The 25407-nt window shown below is 37.3% G+C and overlaps 1 protein-coding gene across 34 annotated transcripts in view; it reads right to left on the reverse strand.

The window, feature by feature from the left end:
• Nucleotides 1–25407, reverse strand: part of LOC306870898 (splicing regulator ARVCF-like) — a 201784-nt gene that overhangs the window by 37077 nt on the left and 139300 nt on the right. For 15 of the 34 annotated variants that reach the window (XM_079418461.1, XM_079418453.1, XM_079418459.1 and 12 more), the window contains 5 exons: nucleotides 24568–24588; nucleotides 21693–21809; nucleotides 18428–19047; nucleotides 9418–9920; nucleotides 4834–5017 (listed from right to left, as the gene is read on the reverse strand). In XM_079418461.1, the coding sequence (XP_079274587.1) occupies nucleotides 4834–5017; nucleotides 9418–9920; nucleotides 18428–19047; nucleotides 21693–21809; nucleotides 24568–24588 (1445 nt within the window). The remainder of the gene's footprint in view (nucleotides 1–4833; nucleotides 5018–9417; nucleotides 9921–18427; nucleotides 19048–21692; nucleotides 21810–24567; nucleotides 24589–25407) is intronic. The other 19 variants (XM_079418454.1, XM_079418456.1, XM_079418449.1 and 16 more) reach the window with 2 other exon arrangements.

Consider the following 25407-nt stretch of genomic DNA (forward strand, 5'->3'; position numbering starts at 1 on the left):
GTTAAAATAACCAATTTAAAAAAAATGAATGGACGACAGATTAAATTATAATGTTACATGGTTAGCATCACAGATGAAAAAACTAAAGAATGTCAGATGTGTCCACAGCCCGAAAAGGCACCAGGAGCCATCTGGGTTCTTCATCCTTTACCCTGAAATCTCTTTCCTACCAGCTGTTCAAGCTGTAGTTTTTTATAACTAGATTGCCGAGTTAAAGTCCCATCCATAAAAAGGTTTCACTCCCGAGTCATCACTATCAAACGACAACTGCAGAAAACATAAATTAAACTAGCACCCTGCCAAACGAATGGGTCCCTTTCTAGCAGAAGAAATTTAAACCCATTTTCAGTATAACACCCATATGGAATGTAACATTTTCCAGCTGTACATCTGTTGTGGCGGCAGTCCAGATTTAAGAGAGATGGATTGCATTTTTACTGCTACCTGTCTTTTTCCTCCCTAATGCCTGAAGGACAGTCAGCACAATATGGAATGCAATGCCTGCAACCAGTTTGAGAATCCAAGATATAATAATTGTAGCAAAATTTAATAGACAAATAATTGTAATATATTATTTGGTGGCACTTCAAGCTTTAATTACACAGATGCCGGGCAAATCCCTTATTATAAATGAACGTGCAGGTCTTTTTAAAAAAAATTATCTTAATTAAAAATTATAAAATATTTTTGTATGTAACGATAACAGGAATGTATGATTATTTGACACACAAGAGATTATATCCTTGAAATATTGGAATTTTTGAGATAAATTGAATCTGTCGCTAAGCTCTGCTCTAGTTCATCCAAAATAAAACTTTACTTGGTTTAAAATTACCACACCCTCAGGCCATCCAAGATGTACAGTAGATGAGTTCATTTCTTCATCAGAACAGATTTGGAAACATTTAGCATTACATCACTTGCTCACAGTGAACGGCTGCCGTCAGAATGAGAGTCCAAATCTTTATTTTGGATGGCCTGAGGATGAGTAACTTTACAGCAATTTTTCATTATTGGGTAAAACATTCCTTTAAGCCTTTTAAAACCTTCAAAAATTTCAAATACAAACAGGACATGGATGCACTACTTAATCAGGAATTACAAATGTGCACATTTGTCCCAATGAGCAAAGAAATAAATAAAGGGTGCTTTCCCTCTGTCGAAGACAGACAGGAAACAAAACTCTGCCTCCGAGCAGCTTACTAGGCAACAGATGTCACTGGATACAGTTTCCATGGATACAGGCTGAGCTGAGGCTAAAAAGACAGGATGAGGATGGAGTGGCGTTGTGCACAACCGCATGTCTGTGATGACCTGTTGAAAGGTGGCAGCGCATGCTGCACATGATGCCATGATGGCTGTACTGCCACCTCTCCCTGATACATGCTTTAGACCCACTGTGGCACTGGTTAACCTGATCACATTGATTGACCTGTCACAGGGAAATAGCCAGTAAGAGCCTTGGCAAAGGAGAAAGAGCTAAAGAGAGATAAGGAGGTTGAGAAATGTAAAAGTGTGCAGAGAAAGTAAGAAAAGGGAAATTGTTTTAGGAAATGTTCACAGTCCACAATGTTCCTCTTTACAATGAAGAGAAAGAGGACAACCAGTACTGGAATTGGCTTGCTTTGTGATGCATGAAAAAAACAACAACAAACACATTACTGATTAATTGATTGCAAAAAAAAAATGCTTTCATCAAACAATCCCAATTAATGTCTCACGGTTCCCAGCAGCACAAATCTTTGCAGTAATAACAATAATGACTGGTGAAAATTTAGCTTTGCATCACAAGAATAAGTAACTTTAAAACAGAAACTAATTTTTTAACATTTCACAATAATACTTTTACTGTATTTCTGATCAGCTTTTTTTGAAGTCAGCATAAACTCAATCAGTAATAGATGCAATGCAATGGTGCCCATGCTTCTTTATTTTGCAGATATCAGAGATCCAGTAGGCCAACCTTCTGTCACACAAACAGGAGCAAGCAGAAGCTGGACTTGGCCCAGCGGGTTGCAGCACAACCAGCAGCAGCAGCTGGAGATTAGAGGCCTGGCTGCTAAAGAGGAAACAGAGGGTGGAAACACAGCCCCGTCCCTCCGGTGCTTCAGCGCTGAGCGCACACACAACACAGGACACAGCTCAAAAAGTGAAGAGGCAGGAATTAAATGCAATACCATATACAGTTTCTGAGGTGAATTCTTGTAGAATCCAAATCCTGCTTCTGAAAGACCACTGATCTAATCAACAGTGTATTATAACGTATCATGATACACCAAATGTATCATAATTGCAAATTTATGACACAACCAACACACAACACTGTGTTCGAAGTATCTACTCATGCAATCACAAGATAAAGGATTAAAGAGAGCACTTGAGGTCACGAAACTGAACTAAACTGACCTGCTTCTGCTGCTAGCTAGCTGATTTAGACAATCAGACCTGTGTGCTAAGGCTTATCCACAACAGCCACAGAAGTCTAGGAAGGTCAAACAAGGATAGTCACAGCCAAACAAGGCAAGAATAAACTGGTTTAATGCCACAGTGTCAAGAGTGCAACAACAATATGTGAATCCTGAAAAGGAAGGATCACTGTAGGCACCATCATGGCACTATAACACATTAGTTAAACCGAGGATCATGGGTTATTGTTTTGACAGGTCAGTGATGGTCAAGGCATAAAAGTTTATGCTAGAGATTTAAAACATATTTATTAGTATACATGGACAAGATATCCATTTATAATTGCTGAGACAGGCAAAGATCACACTAATAAAAAAAGAAAGACCGCCAAAGAACAGGCAAAGAACAGAATCACCCTGGACCACTCTTACACAACAATTTTCTCAGGAGTGGGTGCAAGGGGAAAAAAACGGACTCCATTTATTGTGGCAGGATGCATGGTAACCATGGAGATATAAAGCCCTTTAGTGACAAGATATCTTAATCAAAAGCTTAGCTGCTAGAATGACCCCCAGAGGAGAGGATCAGTGTCTGCAGAGAGGCTCGGAACATAATACAGAAAATGGTTAAATATAGAACAGACAGAGGCTATTGATTTTTGCCTTTAATTATAATGTGAAGATGTTTTTGTCAGAAGACAAATAAGTTCAATCTATACAAAATCATCTGTTCCTACTTTTGTTTTCCATGTAGATCGGTTATCGGTTGCCTCTCTATATAGCAAAAGCTCATTTTAACTGCCGTTTCCCCCATAGGCAGAAATGATGATCTCAAACCTAAACAATAAAAATGCTATTCTACCCCTAGTGCACAGGAACCATATTGAGCAATATATGGTAGTATAACAAAGAGTTAGACACAGAAGAGAGACCAAAGTTGTCAGTTAACTAAAGTGTAAGCTATTAAAATTCAAGTTTTATTAATTGAAGTGAAGCTGAAATAAACAATAAAGAATACTAAAATAACATTGCAAAAGACAGACCGTCTAAAAGGATTAGTTCACTACCAGAACATTCCAGGATTTTTCTCTATATATTGAACTTCAACGGGGACCAACAGGTTGAAGCTCCAAAGGGCTCTACACGATCCCAGTCGAGGAATAAGGGTCTTATCTAGTAAAACGATTAGTCATTTTCTAAAAAATATATGTATATGTATACATGTAATATATGTATAACCACAAATGCTCGTCTTGCGCTAGCTTGACCTCACGTATTAGGCTACATAATCATGCTGGTAAGGTCACGGGTGATGTAGGTGGAAGTGTCAACCAGTGTTTACAAAGAGAACATGCAAAGAAAGTCAAACGCTCTTTACAAAAAAATGGTAAAACAATGATGTTGGACGATTTTGAAGTTGAAGGATAAAATGAGATGACCCTACCTTTTTGAACCGAAGTACACAGAAGAAGAACTAACCGCACGTGACCTTTTCAACATGATTATGTAATGTGTGAAGTCACGAATGTGAATCGAAGAACTACTGCAAGTCGAGTATTTGTGGTTAAAAAGTATAGAAATGGTCTTTTTTTTTTTTTTTTGAAAATGGGCGATCGTTTCACTAGACCCTTATTCCTCGGCTGTAGAGCCCTTTGAAACGACAATGAAACTGCAATTTGGAAGTTCAGCCTGTTGGGTCTCATTGAAGTCCACTATATGGAGAAAAATCCTGAAATGTTTACCTCAAATCCTTAATTTCTTTTCGACTGAATAAAGAAAGACATGAACATCTTGGATGACAGGAGGGTGAGTAAATTATCAGGAAATTTGTAAAGTAAGTAAAAAAGTAAAGTCGTGACGTATTGTCAAGTATGGTGACCCATACTCGAAATTGGTGCTCTGCGTTTAACCCATCCAAGTGCACACACACAGCAGTGAGTATTGAACAAATGCACACACACACACACACCGTGAACACACACCCGGAGCAGTGGGCAGCCATTTATGCTGCGGCGCCCGGGGAGCAGTTGGGGGTTCGGTGCCTTGCTCAAGGGCACCTCAGTCGTGGTATTGAGGGTGGAGAGAGCGCTGGACATTCACTCCCCCCACCTACAATCCCTGCCGGCCGGGGACTCAAACCCGCAACCTTTCAATTACGAGTCCAATTCTCTAACCATTAGGCCACGACTTCCCCAACTGGAAGTGTATTCTGGAAGTGAACTAATCCTTTAATATAAGCAAATGAACTTCTTTTGTTCATCCCTAACCTTTTAGCAATCCAATTAGAACAGCATAAATGGGTAAAAGGCATTTGCAGAAACCCAGTAAGACTTGCAAAAACCGAAAGACCATTAAGAGGTTTCATTGTCATTAGACTATAGGTCAGCTGACAAGGATGTGGAGGATGCTGTCAATCAGACCAGTGTACCTTAGACATCCTGATGTGTTCTTGAAGACGGTGGTCCACTCTGCATCTCGTGGCTTTGAGTCCTCGTTTGGCTCATGTTCCCAGCCGGAATGAGGGATAATGACCTCGTTAGTCATCGTCTGAAGCCCGTGGTTAATTATCACCATCTTCAGTGGCTCGTAGGATGACAAGTTCCAAAGTGTTCCTAACAGGTGGAATAAGACAGAGAGAGAAGAGAAACAGGAAAAGAAAAAAGGGCCTGTTACACTTCTTAACATGACACAAGAGCTACAAACAAAGAGTGGCAGCCCTGTTAGATCTGTTGACATACCACGCATTATAAAAGCATTGATTCTGAGTTTTCAGACAGGAACCTCCATTGCAGACCATGACTAAGAAGGATTGGACAGGAAAAAAGGAAAGGAAAAGCAAAGTTTGAGAAAAATTGCTCCAAGTAAATAGAACGTAAAGGGGCCAAGCCAGCTTATTTTCTAGATAATAAAACAGAGAAACTTGTTCTATAAGCCAGCAGACATATATACGCCTACACAGTTAAGACTGGCCTTTGTTTTATTAGCTTGGCAAGCCCCATACAGCTACTGCTACCCTTGGAAATGTACAGTGAATAAATAAACAGCCTTTTCTTGGGTTAGTAAAAACTAGGACCACAGGTCATTCTCCCTAAAAACAGAAATAGCATAGTTGACTACAAACTCAAACAAATGTACATCCTTATACAACTCTCAATTGTTTTTTCTGCCCTTCATACACATCATCACTCCATGTTCTTCTCGCTCAGCAATTACTTCCAGATTCATTTTTGCTCACAAAAACTCCAATAAGAGACAAGGGGTCTATAAACACATCGTAGCTCTGTGTAAAATGGGCTCAGGTTCTTTTAACTACCAAAATAAATGATTTACCCTCGGATAATAACCAAATTTGTACTTCCATCTGCGAGGAGGCTCCATCGCCATCATCTCTTAGGAGCTGAATGGCCATTAGACCCTGGTTAAAGTCCTGATAACAGACGCCGTACACATGGCCCTTGCCGAATGTGGGAATGTCTATTTGGTAAAGTGGAACATTAAAGAGCATGGATCATTACCGGCCAGCTCATGCACTCGTGCATGTGTTATTGTGTCAGATGGGCTTGTAGTCAGAGGAGATGTAGAGGTCTATACATAGCACATGCTGATTAACTTCACTGGCTTTAATAGGAGGCAGAAAACTGGAGCAGGTTGAAGCAGTCAAAGACTATTATAACTGTTGATAACAACTCGTGTGTGTGTGTGTGTGTGTGTGTGTGTGTGTATGTATATATTATATTATATTATATTATATATATATACACACACACACACACACACAAAACACCATTCACAAGTTACAGTAAATAAATTTGTATTATTTGTAATATTTATAATGATCATGCGACCCTGAACAGCAATCAATTAAGATATAAATATATTAAAAATATTTAAAAAGTTAAATACATAATATTTCACAATATTGCCGTTTTACTGCATTTTTGGTCAAATAAAGACCAATCAGTAATAGCTACTTATGTCAGATGTATTACCAGTTGAGCTAAAGTAGTATAAATATTTATATGAAATATTAATATATTAATATTAATTGTACAAAACACACACTATATCGTGACATTACAGTGTTATTTCAGAGAGCTCTAGTGTCGTATAACTGCTCAGTTCCCCTGGCATCTTTTGCAGGTTCCTGGATATCCCACAAATCTAATACAGAAGGAGCCAATGAAACCCACATGAGGGAAGCTGAACCTTGCAAGAGGTGCAGTCTGATTGAGTTTATTCCTTCCTGCTTGTCATTGGAGCCTTCCAGCTAATTCAATTTCCTGGGAGCAGCAGACATGCTGTTCTAACAGGCCATTCACTTAGGACTATTACAGTCCCATCTTGCCCCCTGCCATTCATCATACACTGATTGGACAGCCGAGTCAGAGAGAAAGACACAGGAAAGAAGGGTAAACGAGGTAATCATCTCAGAAATGCCACCGTACTCTGGACTTCTGGAATTTCTGAACAAATGTCATTTTGTTAGCTATGTTTCGTGTCCTTTTTCTAATGTCATTACATTTAGTTTTTTTCAAATATCAACAGGTTATTTGAGGAGACCTAATTGTAATCTTGTAATTCACACAAGAACAAGGAATCATTAAGACTGTGAGATTCAACACAGTACCAAAATGGTTTATATAGTCCAAAAAGAAACAAAAAAAGAAACAAACACTGGCATTTAGTAATTATTATTCTAAATGGCTCTATGTTATGTAAATTGATAAAATAGTGCCAGTTACTTTGTCTTTTTTTGCGCCGCCAGTGAAAGAGAGTTCCAAATGTGCAATGTCTGGAATGTGCCCAAAAACACGGAGAGTCAGAGTACAGATTTTGGAAGTACGACCTTAAATCTGTTTCTTCTAAAAACTTGCTTGATCAGAGCAAAACAGACAGAAAATAAAGAGAAAAAGAGAATGAGGGCAAGATGGAGAGTTGAGGCAGATTCAAAGATACAGAACGCAGAAACGGAAGCAGAGGTTCATGGCTACTAGTATAAACACACTGCTGTAGCTGGTTGGTTGTAATTAAATGATAAATGAGTTAAAAAGACTTTTAACATTTTAGCTGGAGAGCTCTGAAAAGGAAATTAAGATGCTTTGAAGTTGTATCAGGCTTGACCACCTTAATTTAAAAATATTAATATGAACTGCTAAATATTCACAGTGTGTGAAGAACATTTGACACAGGGTCAACAAATTAAACCAGACAGTTTAATTAAAAATAATGCTGAAAAGTGGAAAAGGTAATGAAAAATTCTAAGATGAAGTAGGAAAAAAAAAAGAAAGCAATATTCACACAATAAGTTTCTTGGTTGAGGTGAAAATAAGTGCTGCTGACAAGCACCAACCATGGTGTTCAAGAGCACACGGTGAACCCTGCAATTATTTTTAATTGTAGAAAAAAACATTCCCAGTTTTTCAGGCTGCTGAAAGACTATTATAAGGGGAATGTTTTTATAGGGGCCTTGCAGATAAACCATAAGGCTGTCCAGGGCTCGGTTTGGATCTGACACACTATATTCCCTCCATCCTGTAGAAAATACCTATTTTTAACTGAGATTGAAAGCAACAGTGTTCTGTAAAGTTAATCATTGAGTCAGGCTGCGGAGCGGTTACATCACTGTTTCACACTCCAGGATTCACTCAGGTATTTCACACACCAGAAACGTTTTGTCATGATCTGTGAAAAAACAATATCAATGTTTTCAGCATTGATATTGAGTAATTTCTGAATTTGTAAAATATTTAAAAATAGAAAACAATTATTTTAAATGGTATATTTCTCAATATAATCATACAAATGCAGCCCTGCTGAGCATAATCATGAAAAATCTTGCTGACCCCAAAATGGGAGTGTTTATAATTATATCATACACAAATGTTTATTAATTTTTTCTTAAGATTTTGTAAATCCCTCATTGTCTGTCAGTGACACAAATCCCCTGTTCCAGTAATAAAATGTCTTGTGAATGCGGCAAACATGAGTCTTGGTCTGTGTGTTGAGTGTCCGGTCAGAATCTGGACCTCTTTTGCGTTCTCCACATTCTAGTAAATGTGTGTCAGGTCGTGGAGACCAGGCCGAAGGATTAAGGTCCCAGGAGGTGACACATAAAGCCCAGCAGGTCAAGACCCTGTTCAGCAGTCCCTCTGAGAGACTGACCTGGATTCAGTCAATATCAGTCCGGACTCATCTAGTATTTAAACATACAAAACATGGAGAGAGGCCTATGGCTTGTATTAGTAGGGTGCTTGTCAATCATGATTAGATGAAATGAGAAAAATACAAATGAATGAATCACAGAAGATTTAGGACAGACAAGGTAAGAAAGATGGAAGGCTATTTTTGTCATCGGACTGAAAATGACTTTTATTGGTCAGCCTGTCACACAGAAGAAAGCCTAATGAATCTGGAATTGAATTTCGTCCAGTTACCGTAGCCACTATAAACGTTACCCTCAAATTTCCGCATTCTTAAAATTTTTACCCATGTTCCCAAAAATTGACTATTTATACACTACTGTTCAAAATTGAGGCGTTTTTACAATTTTTTTTTTGCAGTAGGTCGCTTGCTAAAACACCAAATGATAAAATATAGTAATATTGTGAAATATTACATTAAAAACAACTGTTTTCTATTTAAATACATTTTAAAATGTAATTTATTGCTGCGAAGGCAAAGTTGAATTTTCTGTAGTCCCTACTCCAGTCTTCAGTATCACATGATCATAAATATTACAAAACTATAAATGTCTTTACAGTCAGTTTAAAGTGCCATTGCTAAGTTAAAGAAAAATTAAATATTCTTTGAACTGTACTGAAGTGTCTTACAATTCTTGAACTTTTTTTTGTTTTGTCACGTCTTAGTACATCTTTGGTATCAAAAGATCATGAAAAGGAAAAAAGAGCCATGAAACCTCTCATAGAACCCACTTTACAAAGTTTGTTTTCATGAATACAGTGCTAAATTTCAGTACGGAATAGTGCAGCTGGATATAGATTTCATCTCATACCTGTGATAAGTTCCCGAACTTCCATGTCATTGGTTTTCCTCAGCAGACGGATGAGAGCAGGAATCCCATCACAGCTCTTGATGGCTACTTTGTTATCGTGGTCCTTGCCGTAGGAGATGTTTCTCAAAGCTCCGCAGGCCTTGCGATGGACTTCAGGTTTAGGGTGGTCCAGCAAGCCCACCAGTACTGGGATCCCCTTCAGCTGCCTGACATCCTTCTTTATCTTGTCATTTTCATAGCAGAGATGCTGCAAGTAGGCAGCTGCATTGGATTTGACTGGATCGATGGGGTGACCTAGCATGGCGATGACCTCTGGCAGGTCGGGGTCCCTCCACCGTGGGTCTTTGCGGATGCTGTCAATCGAGGGAGAGCGACGGCCGCCCATGCGATCTAGACTGGCCAAGCTGCCTCTCTCGGGTTGGGCAAGAGGTGCTGGGTACATGCCATGGATGTAGGGGTGTCTTTCATCAATTAATTCAGCCTCGATGGGGTCCTCGTAGCCTCTGTAACAAGTGAAGAAAAAGAGAGAGATCTTAAAGAGATTTCAGTTATGCAACGGTATTGGCACCACACAAAGAGCAGGAAAGCGTGAAAAACGTTATATTTGAGAATTTTTCAGAAAAGAAAGTTGGCTATAGTCATGCACAGTATGATTTCTTTACATGATATACATTTATTTGTTTTTCTATAAATAGGCCTAGCTGTTGGTTATATTCACAATAACCAACAATACGCATCTCAAAAGAAAAGAAAAAAAAAAGCGGAGATCAAAATATGTAAGATGGAGTAAGTATGACAGAGACAGAGAAAAAGGTGATTGCTTTAGTTATTAACCATGGTATCAAAGAATCCACTGCACGTCAATAATAAAAACGGCTGCCATTTCCCTATTTATTGTGTCTGTCAGGACACAGTGATGTTCTCTCTTTCTTTAATTAATGATGGATGGGATACAGCTAGAGCAAATATAGAACAGACTGGAAACAAAGAGAGAGAGAGAAAGAAAGAGAGACAGATGGATAGGGAGCGATGAATGGCTATGAGTAATCTGAATAGTACAGCATCACTCCCACTGGGAAAATCTCAGCTCTGGACTTTCCTGTGAGCTCCGTCACAAGCAAGCAATCAATATATTGGGACAGGAAATTAAATAATCAATGTGCATTTTGTAAATTGACACTGATGCTTTGAAAATTTACAGTAGAAATAAATCAAAAGATTTTCATGCATTTTTACTATTGGTAGCACACAACTGTTTATGTTGCTACTGTGCTGTCTTAGAAAGTGTAAATGAACCTTTTCATGGTATACTTTTCCACATTTGCAGAGAAAAGGCATTAAGGTTCAACGCAGATGAAAAAAGCCTTAATGCAACAGAGTAACCATTAAGCCAACAAAAGAACCCTATTGACTGAAAATACAGATTGCAAACAAATGACAAACGCTTAGTGGGAACATTTCCTGGTACTTCAGACACCTTGGAAATTAGCCGTTGTATCACTTCATTAAAACTGACCAAAAAGTGCTGTTTGTGGTGTTCAAAACTGACCCTTTGCTCCACAGGCAGTAGCAAGAGTTTTGCCTTTCTCTGAGGCATCACACAAACCCTAAAGTGGCAATGGCTGATTTTAACTTCTAAAGAGAAACAGTGGTTTAAAAAAATAGATATGTGCTACCATGCAGAAGTTTGGGGTCAGGAAGATTTTTGTTCGGCAATACACAGCCTTATACATTTGAGACTGTGCATTCAATAACCAAACATACTTCCAGCAAATTCAAAGAATGAATGAAGTAGAAATTGATTTTGTTTGTTATTCAAAAAGAATGTACATATCATCATCACTACCATATGGGTTTTTTTTATGTCTTATTCTGCGGGAGTGACTGTAGGCGGCTGGAGGCTCTCATGAGCCCACATGATATTTTACTCCAAAATTTCTTGTGCTCTACAGCGTAGTAGTTGGAAATAACATGTCTGGGGCTGCGCTGTACACATCAGGGAGGTTATATCAATCTCAGATAGGAGTCTCAGCATGCTTCATTATCAGTGTGAACAAAACAGAGATGTCCCTGTGGTGGTGCTCCTAAATTGGCATAGAAATATTAAACCCCTGTACCACTTACTCACCATCACTCTTTCTTTCCATTTCCAGCTCATTTTCTGTCCTCATCTCACTCTAGGTGGGAAAAAAACAAGGTGTACTAGAAGTCCAGAGCACTAGGGACCAAATGTGCAAATATAAAGCCACCACTATAATCTGACAGCATTCGTGAATCCACAGAGGAAATGTTGTTTAGATCTTAATCTTTTGCTTGTAGTCTGAACAGCAAGAAAAACACAATTCAAATTCTTATTTATTTTATATATATATGATCAGATTTCATAACGTCAAAAATGATAGTGCACAAGAGACTGTGAAGAAAAGACTGCTAAAGACCGGATTTGAAAAACAAATCGGAAAGTCAAAACAAAGTCTTTGATGTGTAACTTGACAAAATGGGCCATAGCTGAGAATGTTGGCGGTTGTGAGGGATGCACTTTTAATGAGAGTTTTATGTTAATTATGTACTGCAACTTTGGAGGTGATTTGAGGGCACATTACAGAGGGAAGAAATCTCAGCAAGCTGTTACATGGCAGCTCTTTAAATGAGCAGTTCATACATCTGACATCTTAAAGAGATGATATAGCCATGAAATGGGGCATTAACTCTATGATGGTACATGAGGAACACATCATCTGATTGGTCCCAGTGGAAAAAGCGTTTAAGCACACTACAGGAACGTACTGCGAATGACAGATCAGGGGTACAACATGTTGTCAGGTGACACGTCTCCTCCTAGACACAAAGATTGTAGCATTTGCAACTTTTTTTACTTTACTTTACTTTTACTTTTGTCATTTAGCAGACGCTTTTGTCCAAAGCGACTTACAAATAAGAAAAAGTAACTAAAACTAAAAAGTTACAACTCTATAAATACTATCTACCCACATATTTAAGAAAATAAAGAAATTAAATAAAATTAACACATGCATATAACAACAACATTTCAATAATAAACATATCAATGAAAAAATTAAATAAAAAGCTACTACTATCCCTTGCCGGTGTCCCTGCCCGGTGGAGTCGCACGGTAGAGTCGATGGTCTTTACACTCTTTACTTTTTTACTTTTGTCATTTAGCAGACGCTTTTGTCCAAAGCGACTTACAAATAAGAAAAAGTAACTAAAACTAAAAAGTTACAACTCTATAAATACTATCTACCCACATATTTAAGAAAATAAAGAAATTAAATAAAATTAACACATGCATATAACAACAACATTTCAATAATAAACATATCAATGAAAAAATTAAATAAAAAGCTACTACTATCCCTTGCCGGTGTCCCTGCCCGGTGGAGTCGCACGGTAGAGTCGATGGTCTTTACACTCTTCGGTCTTCACACTAAGAGGGCTTCACACGACGACTGCCGCGGTATAATAACCTTTATTATACCAAACCAACAAATGATCATTTCAATTCAGCTGGACCCACTTTCCTGTTTATCAACTACAAATGGCCAAGCAAGTGCACACACTGACAAGATACACGATACAGTACGAGACCAAACGCGATTTCAGCAACTCTCATCCTAGTAAACAAAATAAGCGTTTCCTAGAAACGGCAAATGCGCTAAACACTGAGACAAGTAAATACACTTACGAGCTGATTTTAAACTTCCGCTGATAGACTGCTTCTCTTAAAGACCACTTCCATTACACTGCCTTCTGCTGGCGCTTGAACCCACTTTCCTGTTTATCAACTACAAATGGCCAAGCAAGTGCACACACTGACAAGATACACGATACAGTACGAGACCAATTTTATTCAAGGCTGGTCAATTGATCAAAAGTAACAGTAAAGATTTTAGAGTGTTACAAATACTTAGTTTAAAAAAAGCTATTTTTATTAAAGAGTTGTGAAAAATATTTTCCACAAAAATATGCACAGCCGTTTTCAATGTTGATGATAATAAGAAATGTCTCTTAAGCAGCAAATCAGCAAATTAGAAGGATTTATGAGAGATCATGTGAAGACTGGTGTAAGGACTGCTGAAAATTCAGCTTTGCCATCACAGGATGGAATAATTTACAATTTAAAACATATTAAAATATAAAAGTTATTTTAAATTGTAAGACCATTTCACATGTTTTACTATATTATGATCAAATAAATGCAGCCTTGGTGAACATAAAAGACTTTCAAAGTTTGCTTACTTTAAAATCAATTCTTATTAAATAAAGATTTGATATTAAATATCAATACATATTACATAAAGAAAATATGTGTTTTTCACTTTCATTTCATCTTGGGTATAATGAAGCTATTTTATTTTGTGCAGCACCACTAAAATAGCAAATCCATTCAAATAAATTGTTGGTTGCTCAACAGGATTAATGTAATTGTTTGGAAAAGTATTCCTCAATTTAATTATCCTTGTTAATTATTTTCAGAGTTCATGTTTTTCTATCATTTTCCCTCTAGCAGCAATTAGTCCTTTAGTAAATTAAAATATGACCAATTATGCTAATCATGGTTTAGTCAAATGTAATCAGAGACAGTCAAAGTTGTAAAAAAGTTAATGGGAGAAACTGAAACGGTAAGTGGTACATATCTCCTAGGTGGCCACTGAGTAAAATATCTTTGACATAATGACAAACTACTACTCTCTACTTCTCAATTCTAGTGTTGTTTGCAGTTCAAAGAACACTGCTGCAAAGCCCAGCTCTGGTCATCATTCATTACAATCATCATTTGCTTTATTATTGTAACATGCCAACAGATTTCATGCAAATTAAGAGAGTGGTTACTGACCACATGGTAGAGTTGGAAGCATTTTATTGCTTTGGAAATGCCATCCAAGTGCCATTCAGTGTCAGAATGATGAAATAATCATGAACTGACATAATGTCTGAATGGCGACCAGTGCCAGACCTGTTGGGAGCAAACCAACATTAACACGGCTGGCACTCGGGATACATTATTTCTACTTGAGTTAAACAGTTCAATACTCTTCCCACCAAGACTCATGCTGATGCAAATAATTAACCAGAGCAGCTAATATAGAAAGGGCAGACAGGTTTAGGCAGCATGACTCATGTTTGATGGTGTGTATGACCAAGTATAATAGGATTTACAGAGTGACTTGCTGTTTCTTTCATCCACTAGTCAAGCTAAGCACTGGATAACTAAAAATAACTCTACAGCAGCTTCTTATTTTAAGTTCTTTTCACCCAAAACTAAGCTTGAAATTGAAAAGATTGAGTCAGCTTGAACAAAACAGTATTCCTCAATTTATTCAAATCAGAATGAATGAATGAATGAATGAATGATGCATTTATATAGCGCTTTTATTGTGTATTGCCGTACACCCAAAGCGCTTTACAATCATGTGGGGTCTCTCCTCTACCACCACCAGTGTGCAGCATGCACTTGGACTGTGTTCAACTTGATTCAAACATCTGTTTACTGTTTCAGAATTAACAGCTAGCTGGAGAGAAAGATTATTTGTGAATAATAACCTTTGATCAATTTTGCTCTGGTCCTCACACAAAGCTATTATTCTATTAGCTTTTGGCTATCACGACTGCTTTTATCATGCTTTTTAACAGCCATGGCCAATGTAATTGTACCAGATAAAAGTATTAAAATAGCCATATTTTTGCACCACAAAAGAAAACAATATGGGTTTGGAACCATATTATTTACGAGAGTAAATAATGAATTTCAGCCAAAAATAATTTTGTGCCAAAATGTTTCTGCCAGAACTCATCAGAAAGATGGCACAATGGTGTCAGATGCAAATTGAAAAGATCACTTTGAGACAACGAGAGGGCTCAAAACGATTGTTCGTAACACTGCTATTGTACAGATAGTTTCATCTCTTTCCTTCTCTCTGTCTCTCTGCCTCACGCACAAACACACACACACACACACACACACACACACACACAGAGGGCTTTGCAAATTGAAATTATTTAAACAGTTCAAATGCATGCTAAACCCTGTAGACTGAGCGATAGGAATGTCAAGATTTGCATTTAAATTGCCGCCATTGTCTATACGAGTGTATTCATAACACATGAAAGCACTTCGACTACACATGATGCTCTTCCACTAGATGTGGTGCTCTAAAGTTATTACAACAGATTCTATGCCTCGATAATGAGCCAAATGTTCTTCATGTTGCAGAAATGTGTCTGTGTTTTTGTTCGTTGCCAGCAAAAACCACATAGTTATGTGCCCATTACTACATCCATTTCGTTCTCTCATCATTTCCTTCCTCTGAATTATTTATTTCTAGATTTTTTGGATAAATGCCTTTGCCTCCAACTAGAAAAAGAGGAAAATATTAGCATATTTGTAAGAGTTTCATATTATTCTAAGAGTCTCACAGTACTGAGAAATCACTCATTTGAATAATCATTCGCTCCACTCTTATAATGAACAATTACTTGTGGATTAATGATTACTTGTGGCTTCAAGTGAGAAAAAAAAGAAACAGATCTTTCACTTCATTTGACAAATCTGCACCTGATGAAATGCTTTATAAATAAATCACAATAAACGATAATACATTTTTTTTTTTTAAATCACAGGTGCTTTTGCAGATATACTGTATGGTACTTTATAGAAACGCACCCAAAAACCATGGTACCATGCCAAAAAACACACTATAGTGTATTAAGCAATTACTGTATTGCCTTCACGTTGAATTGAAAAACACCAATATAACGTTTTTGAAAATACTGGGTGTAAAACTAAACTTCAAACACAGTTTAACAGTTCCATTAGTGATTCATCTAATACTTTTAAGAAATATGTGTTTATAAAAAAAGGAAAAGTCCACTCATTAAAGGCATTTCTACTTGAAACGAACTACAGTGGTTGTGCTAGCTGTCTTTGATTGTCTAAGCAGTTCATAAGCATCCTTATTTCGAGAACTGAACTACACTGTTAATTCACTAGAAAGAACCAATTCATTCAAATCATTTGTTTGGGAATCAGTCTATACTAATAGCATGGTAAATGTTCGAATCACTAAAAACAACCAACTCCCTGCAATGATTCGTTTGGGAATAAGACTACAATGGTAGTGCTGCAAGTTAGTAATTCACTTAAGAAAAGCCTCACAAGATTAATTTGTTCGGAAATCAGACTACACTGATGGCTATGTGTGCTTCGCGTTGTATTTTAACATGATATTCCACTTCACAAGAGGAAGAATGCATGTGTGAAAACAATGAACTCAGTATTACTTGAAAATTTAGTTTAGTTGGTATTTCACCAACTCAGATTTTCCAGTCTTTAGTCCCATGCCCAAACTTCCATATAAAGGATGGAATATTTTTCTCTTTCTGCCTACACTATAGAACTGTTGTCAGTTCAGCATGAGCACATAGGAAGTGGTCCCTGGTGGTCTCCAGGGAGATTTCTGCATGACGACCTTATGGCTGCTCTGCTGTGGCACTGGTGGCAGGTGCAGGGAAGATCAGCCAAGGAGAGATGAACCATTAGAGATATGGCTGGAGACGAGACGCCCCCTTTGTCTGGCAGTGTTCACCAGAGACTATTAATCACTCTGACAACAACAGCTTCACTGAGATAGAGAAAGAGAAATAAAGAAGAGAACTAGAGTCGACTTAAATTAAATGCACAGTAACCATGCAAACACGGCACTGGCAACCATTTCTTTGCTAAATGTCACAATTTTGGCTGTTTTATAATTGCAGGTTTCCAAACTGCAAAGCAATAAGCTCTAATTAACATATTAATTTTACACATTCATTAGCGAGATTTTTGTCAGCATCTGTTATTATGGGAATGCTAATGATGGATGCAAAACGCAAGACTTTGACATTCGGAGTAAGAGGGGTGACATCACTGCTAATTACACTATAATTTTGGCACGGACGTACACAAATACATTATGGGCTGAAAAAGAGGAAGTGGTCAAAATGTTGTGGATGCTGTTTGTGATGGTGATTGCCTGCTGTTTATGTGTGTCCTAATTAAAAAGAAACTGTGTTGTCGCAACACACAGGACTGTCAAAACTGCTACAGATCCTCATAATGAGGAATGTGCTGATATTGGCTAGAGGAGTATGACAAGGAAAACATGTTTCATGATAACAACATCTTGCCTTTCCTCCCTGTTCTGTCTTAGAAGATAAAAATACTGTAAAAATGTTAAACTACCATAAAGAAAGAAATCACGAACAAAAAGAAGAGCTCTTCATTACACATATACCTCTGCTTTATATCAGCTGACATTTGCTTTGCATTTTCTAATCTCTACAAAGAGCAAGCTGAGGTCAGAACAACAGAAAAATGTGTCCTCTCTAAGGAGGAAAATAGTTTTCAACTGTCTTTGGTTGTGAAAGCAAAGGTCGCTCAGCTCAAAAGGGAGAACATTTAGGGGTGGAGAGAAAACTGAGCCCTCACTTAACTCCAGGACAAACACATGTTAGCAAAACAATAAAAAAAAAAGTGTGCGATCTTTAGTTTCAACATCCAACCATCCATTAACATCAGTCTGTACCAATATCAGACTGTTAGGAATATAAACTAGTTTTCTCTCATGCCATCTATCATGCCATTTAACAATAATATTAAATAATAATAATACTACATATCTTTCTGGTTCTCGAATCTGTTTGGCTGAGAGCCTTTTCAAGCAGTGCGATATTCTAGTTATAGCAGAACTGTTTGTATTACTGTTTTTTAGGTAATAGTTATGAATTTTTCAGTGCTCCATGATACCTTGGAAACTGAAAGTTAGTTTTGCTGAGCAATAACCTTCCATTATGTGAGAGAAAAACTTGCATCTATGTGCTTCTCAGGAGCTGGAGCACTGAATCTCTTCAATAGGCAGTCACATCAAAGCTGCTTATAACCATGGACAAAAGACAGAGCTGACCCACAGCAGCACAAGCAAACAAACCAAATCAACTGCACGATTCTTACCTCACGCGGGGCCCGTTGCGCAATGGCTCTCGAATGGTACGTCCAGGCAGTGTGCGGCGGTTAGCCGTAGAATAATCAGGCTCTAGGTCATACGGCTCTTCGTCATCTGGGCCTAGACTGCGGCGATCGTCTTCCAGGCCGTAGGGTTCGGGTTGAAAGCGCTCAGGCTGAGAACGATTGAGATCCACAGTGCTACTTCCCATTGGGACTTGAGGCTGGGCCACATGGCCATAGTCATCCTTGCGGATAGGTAGAGTGTAGCTGTTCTCCGGCCGGTATCCACCGGTGGGCATGTAGGGCCGATAGGGCCTGTAATTGACTCCACGAGACAGACTTCCGTAGTTGTCGGCTATGTCTCCGTATCCATCGTGAAGGGCGTAATGGCGAAACTGACTGTCTGGAGCGTCATTGTAGGAGTCGCTGTAATTGTTATACGAGCGTGTGAGGGTGGAAGTGGCTTGGGGTGTGATGAAGCGCTCGCCGTTTTTCATGTAGCGCCGATCAATGGAGTCAGTGTAGCTTCCCAGTGGAGACGAGCCCTCTGGAAGAGGAAGGCCATCAGGACCCAGCGGCACCTGTCGAACTGTCCGTGTTGTCACTGTCTTGACCATCTTAGTGACCTAAGATGACGGAAAAAGCAGAGTTAGCAGAATTTCAAGTCGTAATCTCTGAAGAGAAAGTTTGTGCTTTTTATGCAGAACTAGAGTAAGCTATATCCTGTCTTTTATGCCTTGTGCATGGCCTATATACGATATGAGGGCCATTCAAAATGCAGCTGTTATGTCAGATTGCTCAAATCATAGCAGCCAAAACAACCACAGGCATTTATGAGTGAAATGCAGCACACTGACTCAGTGGTCTAACATCAGCAGGGAAGTGGATGTCACACTGTGAGCTGGCAGAGTAGCAGTGAAATGACTGAAGATCTTTCCAGTCTTTTAAAAGGCTTTGTGTTCATCAGTAACGATATAGAACTGAAAATATAAGGATTGTGGGTTCTTGGTTGCAGTTTTTACAAAGTTTATCACCGCAAAAACTTTGTTAACAGTTAACATTCCCTAGCAGCAACAAACTTACTTTACAACTTAAACTAAGGGACTAATGTTATATTTAGCTATAAACAACTTTTCACATGCTATAATATTTTTACAGGGATTGTCAGCACTTGTCAACATTAAATGCTGTCCAGTTGTCATTTTGGATTTTTTTTTTGAAAGAAATAATTTTTATTCATTAAGGATGCATTACATTCATCAATTAATTCAATCTTTCTGGCAGTAAAAGCTTTTATAATGTTACAAAAAATAATTTTAAATAAATGCTGTTCTTTAACTTTCCATCCATCAAAGTATCCTGAAAAAATGAGAATGAAATTGAAATACATACAATCAACATTTTTGAAGTATGTCAAAGATACATTTAATTTTATTACCGGTTTGTGTAAAAATATATTAACTTTTTCGGATTTGATCAATTATATTAAAATTATATCACAGTTAATGTGTTTACAAACTCAAAATAATTAGCCATTTCAAACATAAGTTCTTATATTAACATTTACTAGTATTTTGCTTACATAGACAATTTCTAATCTAAACTTTCTTGACTGATGGGGTTGCATTTCATTGTCAACAAGAACTGCTGTTGCACATATGATAGCTATTGATGTGACTTTTTTACTAAATGAGGGACTAACTTTCATCACACCCTTTAGAGGAATCTTTAAGCAAACCATTACCACATACTAAGAGAGAAGACAACAGTAAATCAATCAACATAAGAACTGCCACCAGACTACACGGACCTAAGTGATGTTCTACTTCTCTGTCTATCACAGGGCACTGCCGTCTTTATGACTCGACTTAAATAAATCACCATTCCCCTCTGAGTGCTAATCCAGTCCCTTATTCTACAAAATGTCTGCCTGTCAAGAGGATGGAGTGCTGCTGCTCCTGAAGGTTCGATGCTGATAGAGAAACCAATTTGCTGCTCAGTGAATTCTGCAAAGCAATTAATTGGCTATTTTGTCCATGGCTGTAAATTCATCTTGGAAATTAATGAGCTTGATAAAAATTAATCGTCATTGGAGATGAACCATGGCTGCTTGAATTTGTGTGTGAACCCTTACAAGCCACATGGCCAGTTGTCAGTGCGTAATATCACAAGGGATGTGTCCATGTCTAAAGGGGGAAAAGATCTGTAACCACAGTCACAGCTATTTCACCGTTATAGACCCCAGTATGGGTTTAACCAATGGAGTGTGCAGCTTTTTTGGGGAACTGCAGTTAATTTTAACAAACATCATTAAGATCAAAGCAGCAATCTCACTGATGGCAATTTAACTGGGGGAGGTGGACAAAGTGCTATATGGTTGTTTGCAAGTAGGTATTTACACTCGATTGCAGTATCCAACTGTATTCATGAGGTGAATTACATGTGCAGCTGTAAGGTGAACTGTATGCACTCCTACTGGTTGTTGCGAGTGTTACTACTTTATTGCATCGCCAACTGTCTCTGGTGCTCATGCTGTCTCAAAGCGGCAACTCAAATAAATGACTAAGTTGCTCCATTTCTACAAGTCGCTGTCAGTGTGAACACCCCTTAACACCCACACATGAAGTTAACATGTTAAAACAGACACCAATGTGAGATGCAGAAGAGATGAAGAAATCATGCTTTAAAAAGAAAATGGGTTGTTATTCTACTCTTCTCGTGATTTTCATATATTTGTGATATGAAAAATATCATATTTGTGTTCATTTAGTGAAATACTGTTTCAAATAAAAATATGCCTTTTTACTGGGAACTTGGATTTAAAAAATGTTAATCTAAATATGTGTGTAAATACACACACACACATACATACACACACATATATTATATTATATAATGGGTTGCAATGAGCACTTCATGTTGACTTTAAAAGGATTACTGAAATTGTGTGTGAAACATTGGTGAGTTTAAAGATTTAAAAAAGATAGAAGGACACTGAGGCTTATATTTAGACTGAGCTATTTAGACCACCAAGGCTACTGTTGCCTCTAATGAAAGGTGTCTATCTACAGCAATGCCTGCGTTTACTAATGTTCGTCTGTTAAAAGGTGCATGCAGGCGTCATGGCCAGATTTTACAGTTCTATATATGTTTTATGATCTCCCTGGTACTTAGTTTAACAGACCGCTGCCACACCAGCTGTGAGTTACAGACACACTTAGTGAGATGAAAGATGGCAGACAGAGACACATCAACCAGAAGCACTCTTTACTGGTTTTGTTTCAGATGGTGTTGGTATAGATGGAGGAATGGGAGTAGATGGTTTGGACTCTGTCAGGATCACTGGCTGGAAGGTTCGGCGTGTGATGGTTTTAACCACCTTGGTCACCTACAGTGAAAGCATGTTATTTCAGAAGGCATGAGTTAGAAAAGTATACAGCGATATGGAAATGTCAAGTCTTATAACAGAAGCGAAAGAGAAACGGTTAAATGAAAGCAAGACTTTTCCCATGAAGCCTTGTTAATAGTCCAGAACAGTCCAAAACACAAATTGGGCCAGAGAATTAATATTTGATGCGAATTATCTGGCTAAACAAGAAAACATAAGAATGCCTTTGAGACAAAATATTTTTATTGTCTCATTTTGTCCCTCACAAAAGAGTAATTCCAGCATTTAATAGAAAATTCCTCTAGCAGGAGGAAGCTGGACGGTTTCCAAGAGGAGAAAACACAGAAGCAGAGAAAGAAACAGAAGATATTTCATCTGAGGCTTCTACACAGAAGCTGTTAAACTGTTCAACTAAAGGAATGCTCAAAAATGAATAATTATTTGGCTACTAAATTTATTAGACACAATTTTTCGTAACCTTTGAGCATTACATTAGTACACAAGTCAGTCTGTGATGTATCTAGTCTCTAATCTACTGATTTAAATCATTATATGTTGCTAACTAACCATTCATACACAGTTACAGATATCTTAAAATTATGTATAAAGCAAATTCGCTACACCAAAACAGTTTTTATACCAATAAAGTGTGCAAAATGATGCCTTCATAAGCAGTATACTGCATATCTACAATATAGGCACAGCTGTATTCAATGTTTGAACATCCCGTGCCTTCAGTTTTAAGATAAAATTGGCTTCTGATGAAGTGACTGAATGAAGTGTTAATTCATCGATATCCATTTTTTTAATATTTTTCATATAATTCCATTTCCATCATACATAAGCAGTGTAGCTGTAATATTTCCTTGGTTATCTCTACAGCTCAAATGAATTTGATCAAGATCATTAGATGTAATGAAATGGTGCTGTTTCTTTAGGAAGTACATTGATGCTGACTGTGAATGTAAAGGTACTTCCTTTGGTTTCAAATACATCCAGAGTGTAACAGAATGCATCGCTTTTATCCTACACACCCAGAGCTCTGCGGCTGGAGTTGATGTATTTACGTGACTATAAGCTTGTCTCCGCAACCCCAAAATCAGCCCAAACACAACATGTGTCAGAAGGACCCACACATCTGTACACACTGTAAAAAATTTTTGAGAGAAGTTGAGAGAACTTAAACGTTTAGTGAAAAAAAAAAAAAATCTGCTGAAGCTGGTTGCCTTAAATAAAAATTTTGCTCAACTTTTTTTTTTTTTTTTTTTTACAGTGCATGCACCTCACACTCTGTGATGTTATTCCTTAAGTGTGTTTCATAGGTTTGGCAGTGTGCAAGTGGTGTGATGGTGAGAAACAGTGCAGCAGTAAGACCATAATTTACCCTTCACTTCCTCCCACTATGCACCAACTGTCAGTTGTGTAGCTGTAGGAGCTGTTTCTATGTGTACATTGGTTAATGCTTGTGCATGCATACAGCTGCTTGTTTTTGTGTGCACGCTGATATGTATTGTACACTTTACATAATCCCTTTCTCATAAGTTTACATGCCCTTTGCAGAATGTATAAGATGTTTTGAAAAATACGAGAGATCTCAAGTTTTTTTTTTTTTGTACTGCCTCAGAAACAGCATGACAGCTATTTAAAGTTGAAATGTAATCAAAGTAGTGATAGATCTTTTTTTTTAATTGTGACACATTGGTGAAAAAAAACAATAGGGTGGAGACTTGGTTTTATCCATCAGTTATTGATTAGATGGAGGTAGACTTGAATGCAAACTTGCAGTCATTTGTAAGAAAGGGATGGGAGGGTAAATGATTGGGGAAATCTGGCAAACATAATCAAATAAAACTCTTGTCGTTTCACCAAAGGTCAAGTTGTGATATTCTGTGATTCAAATTTTGTGCTGATAAAAATTTGTATCACAATGAAAATTTGTGAGCTAAAAAAAGGCATGAATAGATAAACCATTCACAACAAAATTAATAAGATGCATTTAGAAAACTGCGTGAAGTTCCATTTAATGCTAGCTTTAAATGTTATCACAAAAGACAAAATAACGAGGAAAATGACACAAATCTTGTTCAAAAGTTTACATACTCTCAGTTCTTAATATGATGTAGGAGTCCCTCAATTGTTCTTAGTGACAATTAGATCTTAACATCGAGTCACCTGCTACAGTATGTTTATATACTGTATGTTTTTCCTCAATTCAAATTCAAAACTGCAATCCGAAATGTAATGTACCTTCAACTCTGCAATCAAATAGCATATGTATTTCAAACAAAGGTTCTGCGTTCACACAATACAACATTTAGTTTCAAAGTTCCCATAGCAATGAGAAGCTACCAGCACTCCTGTATAAAAAAAACAACAACCTAGGCTGTAATTGGCATGTTTACATTTCGACATACTGCACCTAACAATATGGAAAAACAGTTGTCTGCTCATTTTATCATCATCATCATGGCATTTAAAAAAAAATGCAATTTGTATGATCTCTCTCTCTCTCTTTTTTTTTTTTTTTTATAAATGATAAACATATAGCAGAATCTGCAAGGGGTATGTAAACTCAAGAGCAGGACTGTAGCATTAAAGGGCATTAAAAGGTGACCGCTCTGCCAAATGAAGCTTTATGCAGTGATTTCACACCAGCGCTGAGATGCTGTGCATTGCTGAGCTTCAATGGGCACAAATAATGGTGACTGACAAGAGGCGTGTGTGAAAAAGCGTATGTGTGGGAGAGATTTTAACTCACCTTCATATTAGTCACATTGTCCTTTTACAAACAACAAAACAAAAGCAAAGGCAAATCAAGACCATGTGGCTTACAAATCTACAACATGAATAGATCTAAACAGAGCAATTACTATTACTGAGAATGTTTCTCTTTAGAATATTATGAGCATCAATTTTATATCCTGAAAGCCCTCAACTTTAGACTTTTAATGCATTTTGTTATGTGTTTTTGCAAACTCTCAGGTTCAATACAGCTGAGCTGTGTTACTGGTAAAAAGGCACTAGTCTGCCATGTTGATCCCTCTGTCTGATCACTAAAGAGCTGATTGGGTGAAATTAAACACCAGCTTGTTCTAGAACCCTCTGACTACTGTAAACCACATCAAAACACCTCCCACTAATCTGAATAAAAGGTTTATACCAGTGTTGTTGTTTTTAAATAAAACTGCTAAATATATATCAGATGAAAATCTGAATTGAAAAAAACTTAAATTAGAAATGTTGCCGTGTCAACTAACTGAAATAGGTTTGAAGTTGAATAGCAAGAAAATTCAATTAAATTAAAATAAAAACAAAATAGGAAAAAAATAAAATGACAAAAGTACATATGTATACAATTTTAACAACAATTTTAACAAATTTAAAAGTAAAATAAAAAAATACAAATATAAGCTACTTCTAAATATTAATAACACTATGATAGCATACTAATAAAACTAAAATAACACTGATACACTTATACAAATAGAGATTTTATTTTCCATGTAAAAATGTCATCAAGAAGAATGTTAATGTATTTCTTCTTGATATAATTTAAAATATTATGCAATGCATAAATATATTCAGTAACTTCTGATTA

Source organism: Barbus barbus (assembly GCF_936440315.1).
Source record: "Barbus barbus genome assembly, chromosome: 6".
NCBI lineage: Eukaryota > Metazoa > Chordata > Actinopteri > Cypriniformes > Cyprinidae > Barbus > Barbus barbus.